The following is an 18,004-nucleotide window of genomic DNA, read 5'->3' as shown; positions in this document are numbered from 1 at the left end:
GATTCCATTTTAAACAATTGCTTTCTGCAGTTCTGATAACATATTGTACAGTGATATCCAGAAAAGGAATACCTCACATGTGTAGCATTCCAGCATTCTTTTTACCTCTTCTTTGTGCTATATTCTTTCTCTCTTACACACCCTTCCACTATGTTACGTCTTATATAATTTATAACTTGGGGAAAAAGTTCCTTCCCTGTGCAGTCTTATCAATCCAAGTCATTCCCAAGTTGTGGCAAATGATTTTAAAAAGTGATTTTACTATTCTCTCAAAGGATGTCTAACAGAAACCTGATCCTACATTTATGTACAGTAGCCCCCATACATCACTTTTGCTATCTACAATCCAGGTTTTTTCCTTCTAGCAAATATATCTTGTTTTGCTTCTATTGGAGGTGATCTTATTTTTTCATGAAGAAAGTGTAGATTTATTGGATTTATATGTGCCTCGCTCCAAGGTGTTTTCAGTCTGGGAATCAGAAATTAATTAAAACATGTTAAGATGTACAGTGATCCCCCGCTCGTTGCGAGGGTTCCATTCCAGGACCCCCCGCAACGAGCGGGTTTTCGCGAAGTAGCGCTGCGGAAGTAAAAACACCATCTGCGCATGTGCAGATGGTGTTTTTACTCCCACAGCGCTAGCGAGGAGCCGAAGATTGGGGGCGGCGCGGCTGTTTGCCGCCGGCATGGGGGGCTTCCTAGCAGCCCCCCAAACCCGGGTTGGGGGTCCGGGGGGCGCTGGCTCTCGGCACTTTCGAGCTGAGTCCGGGAGCGAATTCGCTTCCGGACTCAGCTCAAAAGCGCCGATAGCCAGCGCCAACGAACGGCTTGTCCACGCTGGCTCTCGGCGCTTTCGAGCTGAGTCCGGGAGCGAATTCGCTTCCGGACTCAGCTCAAAAGCGCCGATAGCCAGCGCCAACGAACGGCTTGTCCACGCTGGCTCTCGGCGCTTTCGAGCTGAGTCCGGGAGCGAATTCGCTTCCGGACTCAGCTCAAAAGCGCCGATAGCCAGCGCCAACGAACGGCTTGTCCACGCTGGCTCTCGGCGCTTTCGAGCTGAGTCCGGGAGCGAATTCGCTTCCGGACTCAGCTCAAAAGCGCCGATAGCCAGCGCCAACGAACGGCTTGTCCACGCTGGCTCTCAGCGCTTTCGAGCTGAGTCCGGGAGCGAATTCGCTTCCGGACTCAGCTCAAAAGCGCCGATAGCCAGCGCCAACGAACGGCTTGTCCACGCTGGCTCTCGGCGCTTTCGAGCTGAGTCCGGGAGCGAATTCGCTTCCGGACTCAGCTCAAAAGCGCCGATAGCCAGCGCCAACGAACGGCTTGTCCACGCTGGCTCTCGGCGCTTTCGAGCTGAGTCCGGGAGCGAATTCGCTTCCGGACTCAGCTCAAAAGCGCCGATAGCCAGCGCCAACGAACGGCTTGTCCACGCTGGCTCTCGGCACTTTCGAGCTGAGTCCGGGAGTGAATTCGCTTCCGGACTCAGCTCAAAAGCGCCGATAGCCAGCGCCAGCGAACGGCTTGTCCACGCTGGCTCTCGGCGCTTTCGAGCTGAGTCCTGGAGCGAATTCGCTTCAGGACTCAGCTCGAAAGCGCCGAGAATGAACGGCGTGGGCGGGCGAAGGGCGGGCGGCAGCGAGGAGTTTGCGTGGGCGGTGGGGAAACTCCTTGCTGATGCCCGCTGCTCGCCCTCCCGCCAGCAAGAGGGGGAAGACCCAGGGAAGCCGCCCAGCAGCTGATCTGCCGGGCCCCATCTACGCATGCGTGCCCATAGAAAAAGGGCACGCATGCGTAGATGGTGTTTTGACTTCCGGGTTCAAAAATCGCAAATTACCCTGTTCGCAATGGTTGGGGACGCAATAACCGGGGGATCACTGTATATCAAATAAAATGCAGATTTTACCAAATTTTAGCAAACTGATTTAACATAATTGTAGGTATAGAGATAAAGATTATCTTGGGTTTTTTATGCTTCTCTCTCTTTAAACTCATCTTAGTATTGTCAATATGGAAGGAATAAAAAAGTCCATTTATGTAAATAAGACATTTTAAACAAATAGTCGTAAAATGAATGGGAAAGATATGCATGAATGTAATCGTTGAATATATACAAAGCTATATCAACGAATAAGATAATTTTAATATGTATTAGTAACATAGTTTTGGTATTGCTCACCAATTGCATTTACTCTTGGAAAGTTGGAAAGTGGCTTGTCTGAAACAGATTCTATCTCTGAATGAAGTAGTTGATTTTGGAAGCCCGGAAGCCCAGAGTTATTAAATTTTGTCCTTGATCGAATCTCCATGTTTCAGCACAATATTCTTCTTAAACCTATATGTAACTGTGTCTTCTATTCTGAGAAGTTTGGAAGAAATTATAGAACCAAAATAACATGTAAAAAGAATGTTGACCTAACAGTGAATTCTGAAAAATATTAAATTGCCAAACTTAAACCTGACATCTGTCTTCAAGATTGTGTCCCAGATGATATTGTGGAGGACACGTCAAGGCGGAGGACACGTCTACCAGCCCCATGCCCCAATACAAGTAACATCAGCCTCTGGAACATTCTACGGAATAATATAGGAAAAGATCTCTCCAAGGTGTCCATGCCTGTCGGGCTGAATGAACCTTTAAACACTTTGCAGAAGCTTTGTGAGGAACTGGAATATAGTGAATTGCTGGATAAGGCAGCATTTACACCTAATCCCTTTGAAAGGATGGTAAGGAGAAATATACAATACTGAAAATGAGAAAATTATTTATTTATTTTGTATTATATTGCATTATAAATTATATTACAATTTTACTTATTTGTTTACTGGTATAACATATTTTGGGGCAGTTTACATAGTAATACATAGAAAAATAAAAACATTTCAAACAACCAAGGTACCAGAATATTCCTAATCCAAATGTACCGTATTTTTCAGTGTGTAAGATGCACCTTTTTACCTCAAAAAGGTGTTTTAAAAATTGGGTGCGTCTTATACACTAAATCTTGCCGAGGCCACCTGGCAGCACCCGGTGGGAAGCCAGCGGCTCGGCCCCGGGGATGAGCGGGAGCCTGTCTCTTCATGGCGGTGACAGCGCTCTGGAGCCTGAATGAGCCCATCCCCCACGGCCTGCCCCTCCTGCCATGGAAAGGCAGCAAAGGGGAAAATAAGCCTGTCCCCTGCCGCTGCCTTACCACGGCGGCAGCAGCGGAGGCAGCACTCGGGAGCCTGAACAAGCCCGCCCTCCAGGACTTGCCAGACTCTCCTTCACCTGCCTTTCAATTGCGGGAGTGGCAGGACCTGGGATACAGGTTCGTTCAGTCTCCCGAGCGCCGCCGCCACTACTGCTGTCATGGAAAGGCAGCAAAGGAGAAAATAAGCCTGTCCCCCGCAGCTGCCTTTCCATGGCGGCAGCGGCGGAGCTCAGGAGACTGAATGAGCCCCTACTATCCCAGGTCCTGCCACTCCGGCCAGGGAAAGGCAGCCAAAGAGGAAAGTCTTGCAAGTCCTGGAGGGTGGGCTTATTCAGGCTCCCAAGTGCCACCACCGCGGCTCCTGCCATGGAAAGGCAGCAAAGGAGAAAATAAGCCTGTCCCCCACAGCTGTCTTTCCATGGCAGCAGCGCTTGGGAAACTGAACGAGTCCGTATCCCAGAGAAGAAAGCAAGGGAACTTCACGCTGCCATAGAGAAAAGCGCAAAGTCCGCACCATTTCAAGCACTTCCGGTCCGAAGCCAGCCGGTTTTCTCACCTGAGTGGCCCAACCAAAACAGTGGGTCGTCATGGGAATTCAAAGAAAGAAAATGTGAAAGTATAACTGCATTCAAGAAATTAGCTTATAGGAGGTATGGATTTTGATATCAATGTGAGATCAAAATCTCATTAAAAATCTGCATACCTTTCCGTAATGGTCTACTTAATGTTACTAATTGTGTTCTTAGGTTTATGTGGCTGCTTTTGCAGTCTCTGCCTATGCATCTAGCTACTACAGAGCTGGAAGCAAGCCATTCAATCCTGTGCTTGGAGAAACCTATGAATGTATCCACGAAGATAAGGGTTTCCAATTTTTTTCTGAACAGGTAATGCAATTTTATCATGATACAGTTTAGAAAAAAACATCTAATAATCTAGATACAGGCTTTTCAGTTTTTCCCATTTCACTTCATGTTACTACAACTTAAATTCAGTTAAAGTTTGCAAAGAAGATAACATCGCGTAATTACACGATAGCATAGACAAACTTTTGGCCCTCAAAATCTTGCCGGTTTATAGTATCTATTGGAGAGCCAATGTTAATTATATAAAAAATGGAGCATAACATTGTTTGACTCAGTGAAGATTGTGCAGTTCATAAAATTGTTGTTGGGGGTCAGGAGAGTTGTAAAGACAGCAAGACAAAGGGAATTTTGAGGAAAGTTGTTGGAAGAAGTGATAATAGAAAAATAGAAAGTTAGTAGAAACATAGGGAGCTTCTGCAATTACATACATGCTTAGCTGACTGTGTCAGCATCACAGCGATTTCTATTAAAATCAACATGTTTGCTGAAGCATTTTGTAATCTTTAATATTTATAATCTGTAACTATCTAGTAACTCTCTAGTATCATTTCATGAATGATTTCTTCTGCTATTGATAACCATTTTGGAATTCTTCTATAATGTTCATTCTAAGCCAAGTTTCTAATCAGGCTCCTCTTATATAGTGTCTTGAAGGCAAGCAAGCCAATTTGAAGATTGAATCCATCTAATGTTAAGATCCTTTTATTTTTAAGAGTAATCCAATCCCTCAGCCAATTCAATGCAACAGCTTGATAATAAGTTTCCTAGTCAGGAAGCCCAAATCCACCTTTCTTTCTATTGTCCTGTAGTAATTTGGTTTTAATTCTCACTTTCTTTTTTGACCATATAAATTTTAGTATCATTTTGTTTAACTCCAATAAAAAGTTTTTTCTTAATTTTATTGGAGCAACCTGAACTAAAAAATGTCTTGGGTAGAATAGAAATCGTAGGCCTAAATATTTCACTCTTTTTACAGCTTCGATACCCAGTTCTTTATCCAAATTCCTATTTTATTTTTCTGTTAAATTTTTTGTTACTTTTGTTTTTCGTGGAGTTAACTTTCATGCATCTTTGTATTATTTGCTGAATTGAAATTTAGAGTTTCTGATTGTTACAGCAATTGGTGAAATTGACATTCTATTAAGGATGCAATTAATAAAACTAGTGTAACAAGAAATAAGTGGATATTTTGAATATTTATAATTAAATTAAATTTAATACTTTAATATTCAATACCTATACTGTATTAACATTTCTATAGTCCTAAAAAAGTGTTCAAGCTGTTACGAGAAACTTTCATTAGATTAAACAGTTTTTGAACAATGATTGGAATATGGCATTTGTACAGATGTACAGCATCTTGCAGTTGCTTGTAGTGTATGAAAAGTAAAGCCCATCATCTGAGCATTGGCAGATCAGATTATGTTTTGGGATTACATACAAAGGCAATTGAGAGGCCAGGCAAACTAACACCTGGCCGACATTTGCAGAAGGCGAGGAGGAACAAAATCACCTTCTTCCAGCTGGAGCTATTTCCCAATAGCTCCTATTGGCTCATAGCGACTGCTGAGAAGCGTGGACATGGCTACCAGCCTATTTCAGGGGCTGCTCTCCATCCACGCTTCCTTTCGTTTCTCTGCTCTCTGCCTCAACGGACACCCATCTATCCTCCACTCAATCCAGGGTCTTTTAGGGGTCTCCCAGCAGGGGGCCGAGTAGGAATTTTTTTGCAATCTCGAGATTTTATTCCAGATTGTTTTTTTGCCTTCTCTAACCTGGATGGGTGAAATTGTATAGTGGGTTAGGGGGTGAATCTGTTTATAAATAGGTTTTGGTTTTGCAATTCTGTTTACATTTGATCACTATATGGCAGAAATGGGGCGGAAAGGGTATCAGTAGCAACTGTGTGTTCTCCCTTGGACATTTTTTGAAAGATGATGGGCTCCCCCATTACACAACTCATGCTGCCTAACGGTGTGAAGGGGGAGCTCTTGAGGCTCATCCACGTCATTTCCGGTTCCAGGTCATGGGGGTGAGCCCTCCCACACGCTGGGCGTGGCTTACACATTTGGGTGCAGGCGGGACACGCCTCACCCTTACCAAGCCAGGAGTTACGCCGATTAGTTGCCCAAGTATGTTGTGTTCAGGAAATTCAGCACCATTTAGCGGCCCCTGCAGGTCTCTTTCTGTAATTTTCAATAAAGTGACCTGTTTATTATCCAGCTTGGTGTTTGAGTGTTCATTTCTTGTCTGATGCAAAATCAGATTTCTGTACGGGGAAGAATGGGTCCACAAGTGATATGAATGATTCCTTCAAGGGATCATTAAAGGCAATAGATTTACCCACATGTTTATCAGTCTTCCAGATCATGATTGTCTGAAAGATGCTCTTTTTCAAGAGATAACTGGACTTTTTCTTTCAAGACATTTTGCTTCTCGTCCAAGAAGCTTCTTCAGCTGAGCTTTTTCAACTGAAGAAGCATCTTGGATGAGAAGTAAAACAAAAGAAAAACAAGTAGGTCCAGTTGTCTCTTGAAAAAGCATCTTTGGCATCTTTCCAGTCAATACAATTAATAGAGAACTTAGCATGTATTCTGGGTAAAGGATATTAATTTTTAATCCTTTTGCAAAAATGTCAGTAATAATATCAATATTTCTTCAAATAATTATTTTAGCATTAATTCCTGAAAATAAGTTCTCGTGTAATTACTGAATGCTTTTTTAAAATAATCAGTACATTTGCTTGGAAAAGAGAAAAAACAAAAACTTGGAAGTTTTATGACGACACTTTCTGGCATTTTAAAGAATGTATATAAAGGATGCAACATATCCAATCAGACTCCATAACTCAGTCGCTAAGAGGAAATTGTTTACATGAAACTCGGCAATAAAAGGAACTAGCAAAATCTTATTGCTGGAGAAGTTTGTAAAAATAAGTTTGAGAACATGTATTTCGTTTTAACAAAAAACAGACTCTTGTCCAAAGTCCATGACTTATCTGGCACCTTGTAACCTGGATTTATACCAATCTTAGAAGACTTTAATATGAATCTTAGCTGCTTTTTTCTATTTGTTTTATTTTTCCATTTACATTTTCCTGTAGCTTGGATTTTATTTAAATTCACAGTTTTCTGTGTTTCACAGTTTCGTTTTAATTCACAGTTCACCTAATATAGAATTTATATAAAGGATTCAAACATGTTTTTTAGCAAGTCAAATCAAAATTCATTATAGTCTTCTTTTGTTTCCATGGCCTTTTTTCTACCATTTCACTGAATTCTATTTTATTGAGAAGAAAACATATCTAACTTAATGTAATTTCCATTATTTGTTTTGATTTTTTTTGCACTACTTTATTAATGGTTGGTTTTTATTTTAATAGCTCCCTCTTGTGGGATATGTTTTCTTCAAAAAAAAATGAAGCCATTTCAAAAATAAATATAAGAACAGAAGGTAACGTTCTAACTGTAATTGTAACTTTACCTTCCTTTCCTGTTAGGTCAGTCATCACCCAGCTATATCTGCATGTCATGCTGAATCTGATAACTTTATATTTTGGCAAGGTAACTCATTAATTTATATCATTATTTTTGGGAATGCAAGAACAAAAGAGGAAGATGCTTGGGTGGCATTATAGAATAGAATAGAATAGAATTTTATTGGCCAAGTGTGATTGGACACACAAGGAATTTGTCTTGGTGCATATGCTCTCAGCGTACATAAAATAAAATATACATTTGTCAAGAATCATATGGTACGACACTTAATGATTGTCATAGGGGTCAAATAAGCAATGAAGAAGCAATATTAATAAAAATCTTAGGATATAAGCAACAAGTTACAGTCATACAGTCAACATGGGAGGAAATGGGTGATAGGAATGATGAGAAAAACTAGTAGGATAGAAGTGCAGATTTAGTAGAAAGTCTGGCAGTGTTGAGGGAATTATTTGTTTAGTAGAGTGATGGCGTTTGGAAAAAAACCTGTTCTTGTGTCTAGTTGTCTTGGTGTGCAATGCTCTGTAGCGACGTTTTGAGGGTAGGAGTTGAAACAGTTTGTGTCCAGGATGTGAGGGGTCAGTAAATATTTTCCCTGCCCTCTTTTTGACTCGTGCAGTATACAGGTCCTCAATGGAAGGCAGGTTGGCAGCAATTGCTTTTTCTGCAGTTCTGATTGTCCTCTGAAGTCTGTGTCGGTCCTGTTGGGTTGCAGCATATAATAATTTGGATAGAACCCAAAGTTCTATTGAGGCTTTAGAATGCAATTTTTTCTCATAACTGTGGAACATGTTTTGGAATCAACATGAAACCTTCAGAAGCAGGATGGAAATTTCTGAGAAAATAACATTGGCTGCCATGCACATCCTCCACAAAGAGAATGTCCAAGGGGTCCCGCTGTATTCAGCAGAGTTACTTTGAAGTCAGATTAGTTTAGAGAAGTATCTTAAGTAAATACATTTGCCCTAGTTGTCACATGTATTTTTTAATCTTTATTAATGATGTTGCTTATTTTATTAATATTAAGTTTGAACGAGATTTGCATTTTCAGTTTTTACTTGCATTGTAAAATACTGTGACTAATTTAATAATATACAGCTTAGAACATAATAAAGAAATGTTATTGTCAATAGGATGAATCCTATCATATTTCCATAATAGTTACATCTATGTTCAGCCCCGCTGAAAATATAAAATTTTGATGTTAAATTATTATAGTTTTGTATGTTTAATAGCCCTTAAAGATTGGATGTTATGATATTATTTTGATAGTTTAGGGCTTATAAACATAAAAAAGCTTAACTATAGACAGAGCTCCATCAAAAATTAAGGATTTGTTAAATTTTGTGGTTGATTTTTTTTGCCTTATTTTAGATATCAGATGGAAAAATAAATTCTGGGGAAAATCCATGGAAATAGTACCAATTGGCACAACACATCTAATTTTGCCAGGGTAAGTTTTTCAGTAGCAAGCATGATAGTTAGATTATAGCAAGATCACATTTTGCAACTCAATAGTTCTTAAGCATCATTTTCATTCCTTTGTCCTAATAAAACATAAATTATAGGAACTGAATTTTCCATATAGCTTTTCTAATTTTGTGACATTTAAATATTAAGTTCATTTTTTCTATGTTAACATTTGCTTAAAAACCTATACTCTACATAGAATCAACAAGAAGTTGGGTGGCTTATAAATTAAATTAAATTCTTGATTACATAGGATTATTGTAATTGCTTTATGGAGAATTATTGAAAGAGCAGTATTTTTATCAAATAACTGGTTTAGCTGCTTTTTTAGTTCAGTAAATCATTTTTTAAATCAATATTTTTCTCAGGAATATTAAATGGATGGTCACATTGTGCAAAGCCATGATTTGCTATATTTATTATGACTATTTATTAATTTATAGAGTAAACTGTGACTGGATGAATTTATGCTGTCTAAGTGATAAATGCATATTTTATAAAACACAGTAGTTGAATTCACATACAGTACGATATGTTAAGCCATAATGCTACAAAGCACCAGAATATGTCAAACAAGTATTATCTCAGTTTAGACTGTTTCTCTCAAAGGATCAAATCACAATATTCTACTCAATATTTTAGAAAAAATACTTTATTAGGTATATTTTTCTTTCATGATGTGCTAATAATTCTTCATTTTACTCCAGTTTTAAGGACCATTATGAATGGAATAAAGTAACATCTTGTATTCATAATATTTTAAATGGACAACGATGGATAGAACACTATGGAGAGATTATAATCAAAAATCTGAATGATGATACCTGTCACTGTAAACTGACTTTTGTAAAGGTAATTGAGACTTATTTATTTTTAATCTTCTCTTTTATCTCATTTTGAACTTTTAACATGATACAGATTTTTGTAATTTTTCTCCAGACTAAATATTGGAATCGCAGTGTTCATGATATTGAAGGCAGTGTTTTGGACAAAAATGGAAAAGTAGTACATCGACTTTTTGGAAAATGGCATGAAAACATTTATTGCGGAACACCATCTTCACCAAATTGCATCTGGAGAGCAAGTTAGTGATTGATCAGCCATTTAATTTTTAAGTTTGATGTGTGGCTGCTGTTGTTTATTATAGTTGAACTGTCAGAAGTTCAGACTGAATTTGGCAATTAGTCCTTTCCAAGGGCACGGGATAGGCAGATGTGGATGATGGTATTACAGCTATCATTGCAGGATGTGAGCGGATCAGAATAAATCTACCTTTTGCAATTGACTGATGGTGAATTTGTGAATGCCATTGGTGTTCAAGTGGTGCTTCAGTTGTTTTGGGATTTCATGCAATGCACTTAGTATTATTGCGTGTTTGCCACAGTCGTTCTATTTTCAGTCGTTTGTAGGTCTTTGTATTTTTGTTATCTTCTCCAGTTCTTTTTCTTCTACTCTGCTGTCTAGATCAGGGGTGGGCAATTAATTTTGCCATGGGGCCGCCTGAGAAATTGGGATGGTTTTAGAGGGCCGGACTAATATAATTAACTCAGTTCTACCCAATACTGTTAGGGGGAGGGGTTTGGCGCTGACCACTCTAAAGACCCAGACCCTGGCCTGACCTAAACACCCAGACTCACTGTACAGACCCCTAATTGTTTGCTTTCTGGTAACATGGTGCACCACAGTCACTGTGCTGGAGTGTTTGCATGGTTTCTGTGCTGGGCCGTTCTCAGTAGGAGGTCAGGGTCTGCTCCAGTGCGAGGATGAAAGAGCTCACGGACTCCTCCAGATATCGGGCAGGCCAGTCACAGACAATGCCCGTTGCCCAGGTCTGGTCTAGATACTGTCACGTCCACTAGTCAGACTTTTTTATCTTTTGTTTGAATTCTAAAGTTCTAAAGCAATTTAGCTTTTTCATTTTCTAGCACTTTCTCTATTTTATAGTCTCAACAGTACTTGCTTGCAGGCAAATGATATTTCTTGCCGGTCTTCCAATGCACTATTGTTGCTATATGTCATGCTGTTGCTTGTAGTCAGTCTGAGTGATCTGACAACATTTAATCAGGTATTCTGCTGTTTCTTCAGCTTATTTGCAGAGACAGCATTTGCTATCTGATGCTATCTTCTCAATTTTGGCTTTGTATGTACGTATTTGTTCTTAAGGCTTAGTCTTGTGTAGCCAGAATTAGCCCCTCTGTCTCTAATAGGGTTAGTTTATAATTAGGCATTTGTTGTTGTTGTTGTTGTTGTTGTTGTTGTTGTTAATTTTCAATTTGATTCACATTCTGGAATTGATGAAAAATTAACAATTCAAGTCCTAACCAAGGACCTAAGAGCTGTTAAGGTAGCATCTGAGTGTATATGCAGTTCCAAGTAGGGTGGTTTATTTTTGTTTTTTTGCAGTCAGGATATTCAGGTTTAATAAATTTAAAATTGTAAATGTTAATTTTATCAAGGAAAGAACACTAATATTAACTATATCCAAAATTAAACATTATCATAGGATATAGGGTTTTTTTCTTCTCAATGTTGCATGATTCCAGTCAGTGTATAGTATACTTAGTAGATTTGGATATTCAACTGTCCAAATGATCTGTGATTATATATGATTTCCCATACTTGTTTTGAATGTACAGTATTTGACAATCCCTGCTATGTTTTTCATGTGTATACATGGCAGCCAGATATTCACACAAGACTCCATTTTGTGCACACTCAAAATTATGACTATCTAGGTCAGTGCTTTTCAACCAGTGTGCCGCAAGACATGGTCAAGTGTGCCGCAAAGAAGGAAGCACAGCTGAGGGCGTGAAGAGAAAAAAGTTGCAAGACCGAAAGCTGAGCTTCCTTCTTCGCACCTTCCTTCTTTGCGCCTTCCTTCTTTGCGGCAGGTGAGCTTTGGGGCCCGGTGGGAGGACAGCAGCTGCAAGCAGAAGCTCCAGGGTGGAGGCACTAGCAGCTGCAGCGCCCCGCCCGGCTGGAGCTTCCCTGGCAGCGGCAGCAGGTGAGCTTTGGGGCCCAGCAGGAGGGAGCCGGCAGCAGCGGCACCAGGCAGTAGCCATGGGGTGGCGGCTGTGAGAGTGAGGCACCGACGGTGGTGGCTGGACGTATTGCTGGATGCCATACATACTGGTGCTGCGCTGGGCATGGGCGTGGGACTGGCACTGGCCTGCTGACTGGGCCGGAGACAGAGGTGCCAACTACATGCCCATGCCCAGCGCCAGCATGTATGGCGTCCAGCAACATGTCCAGCCACCGCCGTCAGTGCCTCCACCCTGGAGCTCCCGCTCACAGCTGACCACCTTGCCGTTGCCCTGCGGCAACTGCCCAATGCTGCTGCTGCCGGCGTGGTGTACGAGAGAGAGAGAGAGAGAAAGAGAAAGAGAGAAAAAGAGAGGGGGAGAAAGAGAGAGAAAGAAAGCAAGAGAGAGAGAAAGAGAGAGGGGGAGAGAAAGGGAGAGAGAGAGAAAGAAAGAAAGGGAGAGATAGAAAGAAAGCAAGAGAGAGAGAGTGCGTGTGAGAGAGAAATAAAGAGAGAAAGAGAAAGAGAAAGAAAGCAAGAGAGAGAGAAATAGAGAAAGAAAGCAAGAGAGAGAAAGAAAGCAAGAGAGAATGAAAGCAAGAGAGAAAGAGAGAGAGAGAAAAGGGGAAGAAGGGAGAGAGAGAGAAATGAGAGAAAAAAGAGGAGAAAAAAGAGAAACGAGAAATTGATTGAGGCAGAGAATGAGAGGAAAGAGAGAAACAAAAGAGAGAGAGAAGTGACTCTTAATTTAAAGCATATGATAAAAAGCATCCAAAGAATAAGAGAGAGAAAATACAAAGCCCTCACCTGTTTTTGGAAAGAACAAGAGAGAAAAAAACCCCAGGCCTCACATGTTTTTGGAAATGATTCAAGAGTGTGTATACACACACACACACACACACACACACACACACACAAGGGGGGGAGGAGACAGGGATGGAAAAAGAGAGGAGAGTGTCTTAGAGTGTCATTTTGTTTGGTGGTGTGCCCCGGGATTTTGTAAATGTAAAAAATGTGCCACGGCTCAAAAAAGGTTGAAAATCACTGATCTACATGACATTCAATTTGTATAAGTGTTTTTTGTGTACAAGCATAGGTACAGAAGTGCACACTACAATTACATTAAACAATTAAAACAAACATTACTGCATATTTTTACATTTATATGGATTAAACCTCACACAAACATTCAAGAAATCTTAAACATGAAAAATAGTACCACTATTTTCAAAGCACACGAAAAGCATAAAAATGCACATAAAATTTATGTTGCTGTTTTAACTGTTGCTGAGCATAAGACAATTTTAGAATTATTGCAACTAATTTCAGACAGAGTTTTAAAATTTGAAAGCTGAAAAAAACCAAAAAAACCCCAAAAAACTAAGGCTATAATATTTTAATGGTCATGGGAAAAAGGTATATTTTTACTTAAGAATTAATTATGTTTTTCATTTGCAGATCCAATGCCTAAAGATTATGAACAATGGTATGGTTTCACACAGTTTGCATTAGAGTTAAATGAATTTGAACCCATTAGTAGACCACTGTTACCACCTACTGATACCCGATTTAGGCCAGATCAAAGGTAATTTTCAAAACAAAAAATATTATATAAACAAAATATTATTATAGTCAAGACTTTTTGTTCCATCAAAGAAAAGATAGTTCATTCTAATGATGGGAAAAGGATTGATGATTACCTATCTCAAAAATAATTAGCAGTTAATGTTTTAATTACTCTTCACTTCTAGAATCATTCTACTGAATTTTCTCGTAGATAGCTATTTGTGCCTAAATACACAGACTGAAGCAAGACAATATGATAGAAGAATTACACAACCTTAGTATATATCAATATTGTTGCTCCCGTAATTATAACAGGTTCTTAGAAGAAGGAAATACTGAAGGGGCAGAAATACAAAAACAAAGAATTGAAGAGCTGCAAAGAGCACGGAGGAAAATTCTAGAAGAAAGCAATATAGAACATCATCCTAGATTTTTCAGGTAATTTATAACGTGACAGGTTACTTTTTTTAATTGAGTAACAGATAAATAAAATAAAAGTTCTTGTGATTCTGCTTCATGGTCAGCCATCTTTATTGATGGCTTCTTTATTTTCTGGTTAGAACAGGCTATAGAAATCAAATAAATAAAGCAATGTTTTATCTCATAATAAAATGGCAAAAATTGAAACAGATGTCAGAAACAGGTAGTGCTAATACCACTCTATAATGCCCTAGTTAGAGTACTATATTCAGTTTTGGTCACCACACCACAAAAGAGAGATTGATACTCTAGAAAACGTGCAGGAGAGAACAACCAGAATGATAAAGGGACTAGAAACTAAAACATACGAGGGAAGGTTGCAGGAGTTGGGCATGGATAGTATAGCAAAGAGGAGGTCCAGGGGAGACAGGATAGCAGTCTACCAATACTTGAGAGGCTGCCACAGAGAGGATGGGAACACATTATTTTCCAAAGGACCAGAGAGCCAGACAAGGAGCAATGGTTGGAAGCTGTCCAAGGAGAAATTCAATCTGGAAATAAGGAGGAACTTTCTGACTGTGAGAGCGATCAACCCGTGGAACGTCTTTCCCAGAGAGGTGGTGAACGCTCCAACAATACTGACCTTCAAGAAAAGACTGAACTGTTGGACTAGTGTGATGTAGGGTCTCCTGCACCAGCAGGGGGTTGGACTAGATGACCTGCACAGTATCTTCCAACTCAATAAATAACTGAATGAATGAATGAATGAATGAATGAATGAATAAATAACATGAGATAGATAGTTCTTAACTTACAACTAAAATTGAGCTCAGATTTGTTGCTAAGCAGCATAGATGTTAAGTGAATTTTACCCGATTTAATGATCTTTCTTGCCACATTTATAAAGTGAATTACTGAAGTTGTTAAGCTAGTAACATGGTTCTTAAGTGAATCTGGCACCCCCATTTACTTTGCTATCAGAAGATTGCAAAAGGTGATCACATGACTCTGAGACATTGCAACCCTTATAAATATGAGCCAAGCATCTGAATTTTGATCATGTGACCACTGAAGGGCCACACTTGCTTCCCCTAACGGATCAGTCCTGGAGGCGCGTGCACCCCCACACAAGAATTTGTTTCTGAGCATGTGCAGAAACAAGGAAATCAGTAAAATTGCCAAAATCTTGCGCAAGGATGTTCGCACGCATGAGATTTCAGCAATTTTCAGCAATTTAAAGAACCAATCATACATACAGACATACCATGCATAAATTTTATAAGCCTAGAGGGAAGGGAATATCTCAATTTCCCCATGCCTGATGACAGAGGTGGGTTTTAAGAAGCTTACGAAAGGCAAGGAGGGTGGGGGCAACTCTGATATCCGGGGGGAGTTGGTTCCAGAGGGTCGGGCCCACCACAGAGAAGGCTCTTCCCCTGGGTCCTGCCAAACGGCATTGTTTACTCTTAATTCTTTTCCACTGTGTGACAGTTATAAGAAGAGGTTAAAATAGAATGAAGTGCAACAAAAATAATGAAATTTTTAGCATCTTCTTTCCGGTAGTCTGGATATTAAAAACATGTAACTTACCAGATATTACTGAACTGCAATTGCTAATATCTTACAGCATTGTAGACGATTTGAAGGGAGGTTCAGCTCCGTCTAGACACTCCATTACCTCTGTCTATTAGAGAAGAGAATAAAAGCAGATGTGTTAGCCACAAAACAAAATTGCTTTCTTTACTGTTTTACAGGAAATCTGCAGATGACTCTTGGGTAAGCAATGGAACTTACCTGGAACTTAGAAAAAACCCTGGATTTTCCATGCTGGATAATCCTGTGTTGTGGTGAAAAAGAATCAAGTGAAGAGGACCTTTAATAATCCTTTTGTTTATAAGGAAGAAAATGCTGCATATAATTTTGATCTTATAGACTATTACTTAAGACTTTGGCATGCATGTATATTTACTTCATTCTGTTTCTCTTCTATTTCAAAATTAATATTTTTTCAAAGTTATGAAAACTAATTTTCTTTATATATAAATCGATGATTACTGAATGTTATTTTTAAATGGAGACAAAAGAGAGGTTAACACTATTTTTCCAAAGGATGATGCAAGTAAGATTTAATGCCTTATAAAGTTGTGGGACAAATATGATGAGTCAGCAGCATTTAGCCGCACAAACACAAGCAAATAGCTGACGTTCCCTCAGCTGGGCAGTACCAAAGCTGCTGTTTATTTATTATGTCTGTTGTTTGAATTTAAACACTGGACTATTTTTCAACAGATTCACTATCTTCAGTATTTAATTAAATATATTCAAGAAATAATATGTGACGGTACTATTGGTAATTCTATTGCCTTATAAAAAAGATAAAGAACTTTGAAAAGTTCTCTTACTGCTTGGTGAAGTGAACTGAAAACTGTTGAAGAATTGAAGAGTTTACCAGATCTTTAACAGAAGAGATTCCAAGGAAATTGTATATCAAATTTTCATCATGGGATGTATATTGATAATGCTGTATAGAAAGCCGCTGCAACTCTTTGAAAGAGATATTTTAAAAAGCATACAAAGCACCTCTTTAGAGTAGTAGTGTCTTTTTTTCTTCTTCTCGGCTTGTGTGACTGCTTTGGGAAGTTGTTTCAAGTTGCCTTCCTATGTGGATTAATGCACACACATTATACTTTGTATGAAGAGACCCATATAAATCTGGAAAAAGGCATGGCTTCTTTAATGATTCATCAGAACTTTCTATATACACATACACTCTCTCTCTCTTCTGAAAGTCTTAAAACTCTACACACAGAAAAATACCTCCTCCATTCAATCCTATTCCTTGATGGTCTCACTATGCTACTAGGCAGACACCTGTGGCTTTCCAGAAGCTTGGGAGATGAAATATATAACCCCGATCTTTCAAATTTCAAACGATACTCCTATCTAATCTAGAGAACATGGGTAAAAATGACCAAATGAAAGGATCTGACCTAAGTACTGATAGAACATTTTAGTTTCACTCTGTAGACTGTCTTCTTTAAGAAGTAATCAAAACAATATAAAAATCCTTCATTTGAACAATTTGCAAAGCAATTATTAATTAAAAGACAAATGTTTTTCTAATACAATATTTTGGTATTTTCTACCTCTTCTAAACAACTTGTTTAATATCTTGTACTTTAAAAAAAAGACCATCTGCCTTAGATAAACATTTGAAAATATATGACCTTGCTTTAAATCTAGTATTGGGTGATTATTTATCTTGTACTAAATGGTTACATGTTTTCTACATTAGTATCTTAGTTTATATTGTAATATGTTCATTGGCAAACTTAGCCAGTATCAGAAATAAAAAAAAAACAATATTTTGGAATAAAATTGACAACCTTTTTATTAAATTAATTTTATTTTAGTATCATACATGATATTTTAAAAATTACTGTCTCAACCCTGACTTTTTGTATAAGCAAAATGTATAATACATTTTGTAACCTGTAAACCAAGGAATAATGTTGGCATACGGTGTTGAATATTTTTATTGGCAAAATATTTGTTACCATTTATAAATATGGAGGATAAATCCATTGATTTTTAATAATACAGTGGTACCTCTACTTACAAACTTAATTCATTCTGTTACCAGGTTCTTAAGTAGGAAAGTTTGTAAAAAGAAGCAATTTTCCCATAGGAATCAATGTAAAAGCAAATAATGCTTGCGATTGGGGAAACCACAGGGAGGGTAGAAGCCCTGTTTCCTCCCAGGAGATTCCTAGAGAGGCCCCACGGAGGCTTCTCCTCACCTTTTCCATCCCTGTTTCCTCCCAGGAGATTCCTAGAGAGGCCCTACGGAGGCTTCTCCCCACTTTTTCCATCCCTGTTTCCTCCCAGGAGATTCCTAGAGAGGCCCCATGGAGACTTCTCCCACCCTTTTCTGGCCCCGTTTCAGGAGATTCCTAGAGAGGCCCCACGGAGGCT

At 39.1% G+C, this 18,004-nt stretch overlaps 1 protein-coding gene across 7 annotated transcripts in view; it reads left to right on the top strand.

Moving 5' to 3' along the window:
• OSBPL3 (oxysterol binding protein like 3) overlaps positions 1 to 16,608 on the top strand; it is a 124,143-nt gene extending 107,535 nt beyond the window's left edge. For all 7 annotated transcript variants that reach the window (XM_070729011.1, XM_070729015.1, XM_070729013.1 and 4 more), the window contains 9 exons: positions 2,474 to 2,724; positions 3,938 to 4,075; positions 7,554 to 7,617; positions 8,926 to 9,004; positions 9,729 to 9,873; positions 9,961 to 10,105; positions 13,502 to 13,628; positions 13,925 to 14,047; positions 15,784 to 16,608. In XM_070729011.1, the coding sequence (XP_070585112.1) occupies positions 2,474 to 2,724; positions 3,938 to 4,075; positions 7,554 to 7,617; positions 8,926 to 9,004; positions 9,729 to 9,873; positions 9,961 to 10,105; positions 13,502 to 13,628; positions 13,925 to 14,047; positions 15,784 to 15,880 (1,169 nt within the window). In that variant the 3' untranslated portion in view covers positions 15,881 to 16,608. The remainder of the gene's footprint in view (positions 1 to 2,473; positions 2,725 to 3,937; positions 4,076 to 7,553; positions 7,618 to 8,925; positions 9,005 to 9,728; positions 9,874 to 9,960; positions 10,106 to 13,501; positions 13,629 to 13,924; positions 14,048 to 15,783) is intronic.
• Positions 16,609 to 18,004: the final 1,396 nt, after the last annotated feature.

The sequence above is a fragment of the Erythrolamprus reginae genome, chromosome Z (genome assembly GCF_031021105.1).
Source record: "Erythrolamprus reginae isolate rEryReg1 chromosome Z, rEryReg1.hap1, whole genome shotgun sequence".
In the NCBI taxonomy this organism is placed as follows: Eukaryota; Metazoa; Chordata; class Lepidosauria; order Squamata; family Dipsadidae; genus Erythrolamprus; species Erythrolamprus reginae.
The sequence above is the reverse complement of the archived record's forward strand: the minus strand, read 5'-3'. Positions and strand labels throughout refer to the sequence as shown.